A 7,863-nucleotide genomic window follows, 5' to 3' on the forward strand; every position below is an offset into this window, starting at 1 on the left:
TAACGCTCGGCAGGGCATGCAGCTTTCTTTAGATAGAGGTAATCACATTAACGTCATTCACACTTTGTCAAATAGGTCAAATGAAATTACCTAAACTTGAAAACACAAGTTAACTTGAAAGAGGTCATATCTGCCAAATTGAGATTAGAGAAGTGTACCAGCTAGCAGGGGTGCTACGTCAGATTGAACAGATAGCCAGCCTATGATTATGCAGAATTTCTATTGCAGTCCGTAACGAAGCACTTATTGGGATCTTTTTTGAAGACTTACTTGGGACAGGGTCTGTAAACACTACAACAGAGTACGATCCCGGGATCCTGGGAAATGTATGCCTTTTTTTAAAAAGTGGTTGTGAACCAAGCACAGACTCTTCTCTGCATCCTAACACTAAAGTTAAAACATAAGATAGCTGTACCCATGTTTTCTACATTATGAACTGTATTCTTGTACAGTAGCCCCTCATTTCAAACCACAGAGACCTGTGTGACTGAAAGGGCCTTTGTCCTGTACAGTTGTAGATATTATGAGCAAACACCTGTTTTGGTTTCTATCCAAGAATCTCCTCAGTCCATCCTTAAGCCTTGCCTTTCCCTGTATTTCCAGATATAGTTGCAGCCTGTCAAAAGATGCCGATAACCGCAGTGCGCTGCATTAAGATGCATTACTTAAAAATTGGATTTTCTAGTGTATCTAATAATTGTAATATTCCTCGAACATTGACGCTTCCTGTGGACGACTGATGTGAAACATCCGTCTTCTGCAGATTACTGAAGGCTTATTGCTTTCTGTTGGACTGCTTGGACCGGACAACCACAGTGTGTTTAATGGTGACGAATAGCTACTGTAAAGAATATAAGCACTTAACCCATTTGCCATTTTATAGCCAGATCCATCAACTCACCTAAACCACGTGAGATCATCAGATTTGTGCCTTTAACTGCCAAGCAGGGCACCAAACTAGTGATGTCATTAGATGTAGACTATTTCACCGGATCTGTTCATAATATATCCCACATCTCAACCCAAATTTATTTCGCATACACTTCATATTGGTACTTTTTAAAGTCGACTTCTCTCAGCTCTCTGGAGAGGGTTGTATATAATTCCTGGAGTGCAGTGAAAGAGTAAGAGGAGAAAAATTAGCTTGTGTATTCTAGTGACTGACCTGCAAGACACGTTTTGGTCTGGGTCTTATTTCAGACCGTTGTTTTCCCACAATGCATTTCTTACGTTGTACATAACCTTAACTAGCAGCGAAAGGCCAGAGCATTGAATGAAGGAGGAAGCATGCAGAAACAGCGTACACTGTAATAACACTGAATTTATTCATAGGGCATTTTGTATTTTTCTGTTTGTGTCAGGTTTGCTGTGACATTAATAATGGCACTACAGGTATTGATAATGACGTGTGCCAATTCTAATGGTTATTTGGAAAAGAGACGTGTAAATACGGTCGATCAAGTAGCTATTGATTCACTATTGTCACAGTATGCTTTTGTTTGAAGGCAGGAGGAGAGAAGGGACGATTCAGGACTTTTCCATGATCCACAGATATTTTTCTACAAATTTAAATCAGATGATTCTATACACTGTTGAATAACATTGTAAAGGTGTAACAGATGCTGTATATCATATCATGTTTTCTGAAGTCGTAAAGCTTTACTGTATGATCTGTTGAAGTAGTGGTTATTCATTTGACATATTAGTTGTAATGGAAGCCTGAACAGCAGCACTGGTCACCATATTCAGGAAAAAAAGAAAGAAAGAAAAACCTCAGATGTTTTTTGTAATACTTTTAGAATATATCTTATGAAGTGGGTTTTTGTAAGGAAACACTTTTCCGAATCAGTGGTGCTGTATGCATAGCACACTCAGTAATACATACACACATAATACAGCACAACACACTCATCCTTTAAACCCCCCTCCACTGTACTCGCGTGCTTTTGTTTTTTCGTGTGTATTTTTACACTCACCGCTCACATTGGCTCCATCTAATTTTTAAGTCTTAAACCATTTCCTCTTATTTCTTTAGTGTTTCATGCTTAACTCTACAATTTCTAACACCCAGAGATCAACTCTGGAGCGAATAAACATTTCAGTGAATGCTCACAAGATTTTAAAAGAGGAAGCAAAAAGCCAAATAGTGAAGTAGTTATCCACCTCTGTTGAAAGGTTGCTGACAGTTTTCTGAATGTTGCTACCTTGTGTCATCGCTTCAGTTCACCCACAGCTTAAACCACAGTATAGTCTGACAACCAAATGACCTGGGGAGATCTTCACCCCCCCTCCTTTTGGAAAGCTTTAAGATGCTTGTTGAGGCTCTAGCGGGTTCAGAGTTGTTTTTAGATGATTTTTTTTCCCAACCTTGTCATCAACAATGTGGAAGTAATAATTCTCATAACTTGTCCCACTGCCTATTTTGTGAGTGTGTGTGCGCGTACATGTGTGTTGTAGTACAAAAGGCTGCATGACTGTAAAGGGATGGTTAAGATGTTCTTTTGAAAGTTGTTTCCCTAGCACTTCTGTCACTCCTGAGATGCTTTATTCTCCTTTTTGGGGTCCTTTCGTTTTTCCTCATGTATCATTGTTTCTTTATCTTTCTATTTACTAAACGTATCATGTTGTTTGTTCTCAGCACTGTAAAACAGTCCCTTCTACAACATTGAAAAGCAATATCACTGTATGAAACGTTCACAATGTATTTGTTATGATTGACATTTGATTCATCATCATTATTATTCACATGCACCCTAGGTGTGATAATTGAAGTAAATCTCTTTTATACAAATACTAAGAGTGTGCCGTGTTAGTTTTTATGTTTTGCTTTTTTTTTTTTCTTTGCCAAAAATGTTCATGGAAATGTTCCTTGTTTAACACATGGATGGTCAAATAAGTATTCTCAGAGAAAGAGGTCTGTTAGAAAGTTAAAAAAGGAAGGTGTGTATCAGTTGCCTAAAAGGGTTTCAGTCATGTTTGGGCTTTTGGACTCTGCTTCTGCCATTTACAGCCTCCTCAGGTGAGTTATTTCTACTATAAATACAATCCAAACACAAAGGAGACACGTGAATAAAGAATAATCTACCAATCATCTTTCCTCTCCACCCTCAACAGGCCGTTATGCAGAGCTGCAGGTGGAGTTTTCAGCTGCAGTGCAGACCAGTGCGGAGCAGAAGGAGCTCATACTGAAGCTGGAACAGGACCTGAGCACCATCCAGGCCATGTCCTCCCTGCAGCGCCCCGACGCTGACGGGTCGGAGGTCACCAACATGGAGAACATCCCGGAGCCCATCAAAGAGGCCTCTGCCATGTTTACTGGTATGTTCTTTAAGGGACTGTTGGAGCAGTGTTTTCTGTGGACCCCAAAATATCTTGAAGTGATATAGCGCGTCTGAATCGCTACAATTTAAGAGCACACCGAGTTTAAGGTGCTGTACTCCAGAAAGTGAAGGTAATTTCCCCCAAACAGCCACTGTACTGCATTTCTTAGGAAGATTCTTAAAGCCCAGGGATGAGCTCAGCTTGTCTGCAAATAAAGGAGATATTAGCATCCGATTTAAACCACAAACTATAGTTAAAATGACCCATTTTCAAAATATTGTTGATCATAAAACTTGACTAAATATGCATGTTAACAGAGGAAGTGGATTATGGCATTTAAGTCTATTTTTTGTGTGTAACCTCCAGGTTCAGGCGTGGGCCCCCATCCTGAGCTTCCTCAGGGCCAGATGGACTCTCTGCTCTCCATCATCTCCAGCCAGAGGGAGAGGTTTCGCTCCCGCAATCAGGAGCTGGAAGCTGTGAGTCACGATCTCTGCCACACACACACACACACACACACACACACACACACACACACACACACACACACACACACACACTCTCTCTCTCTCTCTCTCTCTCTCTCTCTCTCTCTCTCTCTCTCTCTCTCTCTCTCTCTCTCTCTCTCTCTCTCTCTCTCTCTCTCTCTCTCTCTCTCTCTCTCTCTCTCTCTCTCTCACACTCACACACTCACACACACATCCTGTATTCCTGTGTCTTTTTCTAGGAGAGCTAATTTCTCATCTGTTTGTTTTCTCTGTCCCCTGCAGGAGAATCGCTCCATGCAGCAGACCATGCAGGCGCTGCAGAATGAACTGGACAGCCTGAGAGCAGACAACATCAAACTCTACGAGAAAATCAAATTCCTGCAGAGCTACCCTGGCAGAGTGCGTGTGTGTGTGTGTGCGCATGAATGAATGAATGGATGAATGTGCTCTAGTTGTGTTCTTGTTTCTTATATCTTGATTATTTGGTGGAATCTGAACCCTTAAGTATTTCGTAGGAACATTTGTGCTCTGTGTTTTCTCTGCGCTGCAGGCTGGCGGGAGTGACGACACTGTGCTGCGCTACTCCTCCCAGTACGAGGAGAGACTGGATCCATTTGCTTCCTTCAGCAAGAAGGTACAAGACACACCTTCAGTTCACACAAATGAAACTCTTCTCTTAAACTCTCTGAAACCACCTGCCATCTCTTGGTCCGTTTTGTTATTTACTTTAATAGTTTCTTACTTTTCTTCTTTTACAACTGACCAGACATGGATGACAGGACGTCATGATTGCTACACGATTGTAATAGAGCTTCATTTGGTGTCATTCCTACAACAAGCCTGTCTAATCTTTGTGGGCTTTATTGAAGGTCATTCTGGGGAATGTAGGAGCTGAATTTGAGGTTGATAAGGCAGCAGTTTGAAACAAATTACATATTCTATGGAGGAAACTAACAACTCCTGAGTCAAAATATCTTCCTGAAGCAAATGCTCCAAACAGAGACTGTCAGTATGTATCAAACATCTGGAAGTGTGTTTTTACCTGTGTAATATTATGGATTCACACTTTCCAAATAGTTGTTTTGTTGAGGCCCACTACTCTGTGTTTGCAGGAGCGTCAGCGCCGATACCTGAGCCTCAGCCCCTGGGATAAAGCAACTCTGAGCCTCGTAAGCCTCAATCTCACACAGACACACACACACACACACACACACACACACACTCACAGACCGTGTATATGTTGTTGTACATTCTATATCTTGACTAATCCACTGTTTTTGTGTCTCTCAGGGTCGTGTGATTCTCTCCAACAAGGTGGCCAGGACTGTTGCTTTCTTCTACACCTTGTTCCTGCATTGTTTGGTCTTCCTGGTGGGTCTGCTTTCAACCCCTGATGCAGTCTTCTGATTAATGGCTCTGTCTCATTGGCTTCAGTGATTTTATCTGTTGACTGATTCCTATTTTTTCTTCAGGTGCTGTACAAGATCGCCTGGAGCGAGAGTATCGGCAGAGATTGCTCCGCTTTCTGCGCTAAAAAGTGAGTTTGTTTATCAGGCAGCTTGAACATTTATAATATCACATGTGTGATTTGCCATGTTGATCACATTAGCAAGTACCTACATTTTCTTTATTTCTATCTCACTTCCAGGTACTCTGACCACATCCATCGCTTCCATGAGAACGACCAAAACCTTTAAGCTGGTGCAGCATTCAGCAGCATGCATGCCCTGCATACAAGTTTACCTAATCATGCTCCTCATGGAGACGGAGCTTAACCTTTTGTTTCTGCAGTAACTAAAATCTCCATTAGGGGGCGGTGCAGGGCTGAAAACTGTAAATCGGGAGGTTGATAGATTCAACTACGGGTTCTTCTTGTTTTCATTTCCTGATTTTTGATCTTTAACAAGTTGCTATTAATATATACGTCTTTATATTTGGCAAAATTGTAATTTAAGGTTCCTCATACTTAGTAAACATAATACATTTTATTATTAATGCAAAAATGTAATGAAGGTAAGATTATGTTTATCATCTTGTACCAAAGGGACCACATTACCCGGGTCGTATGGTGGTTTTTTTGTGGGTTAAGTTGGAATTTAGAGTAATTTGAGAATTAAATCAATAAAGACAAGGCTAATGTATGATTTTAGGTAATATGGTTAACGTTTGTGTTTGATTGGAGAGTGTACTGTGTAAGGGGGTTTATAAAGGATGAGGTGGTCATTTTAAGAGTGAATGCTGGTGGAACAACATATACAATAGTTAAGTTCACTTGTCATTACTCTGAGATTTGCCCTACTTGAGTTTGACTAATATGATTGATTAAGCATAGCTATTAGTGACTTGTGTCTTTGGCACAGAAATCACCTTGTTCATGTTATTTGTCTTTAAGAGATTAGGAAATGAGGGTTCGCAGCAGTAATACACTAATGGTTACTGAGTATCATCCTAATATTCTGGTGCATGTTTACCTGCTTACTTCTTTCTTTTCTGACTGGCATTGCAGATATATTCCAAATAAAGGCTATGCAGTATTTGTTCTTGCATCATTTTAATTTAAGATGTTGTCATTCTGAGATGTGTACAATAGTGAAGATACACCACATCGAATGTCTCATGAGTCCTCACACAGAATGTGTTAATGAGAATAGTTTTGCAGCAAGGTTGTTTCAGGATAAGTCTCAAGATATTCCATATGTTTCTTATTGTCAATGTCTCTTATTAAAAGACAAAAACCAAGAATGAATTCATCGTGAACCGGAGGGTTGTCTATTCTTGCCTCTAATAGACAAGAAGGTGGGATACTCAGCTTTGTTTCTCTGGCGCATTTAAGCCCACTGTCATTCCTAATCATCCGGCCTTGTCCTGTTGATGGTGCCGGCAGGATGATGATGACGGTGCAGGCCGGAGGGAGATATCTTGTTTTTGTCAGATAACGTCTTTGCAGCCATCTAGGCTACCATGTCTTTATTTGTTGAAAATCACTCCTAATACTCCATTGTTGTCCAAAAACTATTAAAACATATCGACAAACCAGTGTTTCAGTGAATGACATGTTCTTTCAGCTGTAAATAGTCCCAATAATTGTACTATTTACTCCTGTTTGAGTAATGTTTGATAAAAACCTTCTGCGCCGTGCAGACATCTGTCTTTCTCATTCACGTGAACACGATACCTCAGGAACACCAGGAGGGAATCTCTTTAAATTTGGCACAAAATGTACAATCGGCTTAAATGATGAACTGATTAGAATTTGGTGGTCAAAGATCACTGTGACCTCACTAAACAACTCAATAATTCATATGCTAATCATGACGAATTCACACAAATGTCTCCGCGGATAAAATGAAGAGATGACATTTTGAACAGACGTAGACTTAAACTGCAACTTGACCGGTTGGCAGAGACATACAACCGTGAGGCGCTAATGCTAGTTTTAGGAAATTACTGAGCTTTTTAAAATAATTAAAGTATAAAGTCACAACCCATTTTTAAAAGTGTTAGTCTTCGGTAGGAATGAATGGGAGTTAGTTTTAGTCTTTGCATGAGATTTTGTGATAAGAAAAAAATTTCACTAGTAGCTTTTAGACAATAAGTAATATAACAGTAGTCTCTTCTACACAAGTCATGGTGGTAGAGAGACAATTGTGAGCTAGTAGTGAGCTCTCATTGAGGAAAGGTCTGTTTAACAGCTGAACCAAGAGGAAGAAAAACCTGATGTCTGCTCTGAAACACTGAATAAATGTGCTGATCGGTGATTCGAGCCTCAGCAGTCCCACTGAAGGCTGCCTGCATTTGAGTGTGACTGAAATAGATTGCATTTTTCATGAGAGGCCTCCTCTTAAAGATCACCTCAACTCACAGCCATTAAAGAGTAACGAGACAGGCAGTCTCTGTGCGTGTGCGCGCAACACGCACAGAGAGACACACACACCCTCCACTGTGCCCTCTATCTTAAACCCCCTTTTGCTTATCAATCAGAGCAGACTCTGAGCTATCTCAGCACAATTACAGCCTCATTCTTCCACCCGCAGCAGCAGAGTTCACCTTTAAC

At 40.6% G+C, this 7,863-nt stretch overlaps 1 protein-coding gene across 3 annotated transcripts in view; it reads left to right on the top strand.

Moving 5' to 3' along the window:
• Positions 1 to 6,343, top strand: part of cux1b (cut-like homeobox 1b) — a 60,038-nt gene extending 53,695 nt beyond the window's left edge. For 2 of the 3 annotated variants that reach the window (XM_068711618.1, XM_068711625.1), the window contains one exon: positions 1 to 2,793. This exon is cut by the window's left edge and continues 3,348 nt beyond it. Coding sequence is in view for 1 of the 3 variants with exons in the window: in XM_068711631.1 (XP_068567732.1) it covers positions 3,115 to 3,318; positions 3,688 to 3,800; positions 4,092 to 4,208; positions 4,360 to 4,443; positions 4,922 to 4,978; positions 5,100 to 5,180; positions 5,282 to 5,346; positions 5,458 to 5,506 (770 nt within the window). In the remaining 2 variants the exon portion in view is untranslated. Of the gene's footprint in view, positions 2,794 to 3,114; positions 3,319 to 3,687; positions 3,801 to 4,091; positions 4,209 to 4,359; positions 4,444 to 4,921; positions 4,979 to 5,099; positions 5,181 to 5,281; positions 5,347 to 5,457 lie in introns of those variants that run through there. The other variant, XM_068711631.1, reaches the window with a different exon arrangement.
• Positions 6,344 to 7,863: the final 1,520 nt, after the last annotated feature.

Source organism: Cebidichthys violaceus, unplaced genomic scaffold (genome assembly GCF_023349555.1).
Source record: "Cebidichthys violaceus isolate CVI_PGR_0920_01 unplaced genomic scaffold, fCebVio1.0.p SCAF_1, whole genome shotgun sequence".
Taxonomy (NCBI): domain Eukaryota; kingdom Metazoa; phylum Chordata; class Actinopteri; order Perciformes; family Stichaeidae; genus Cebidichthys; species Cebidichthys violaceus.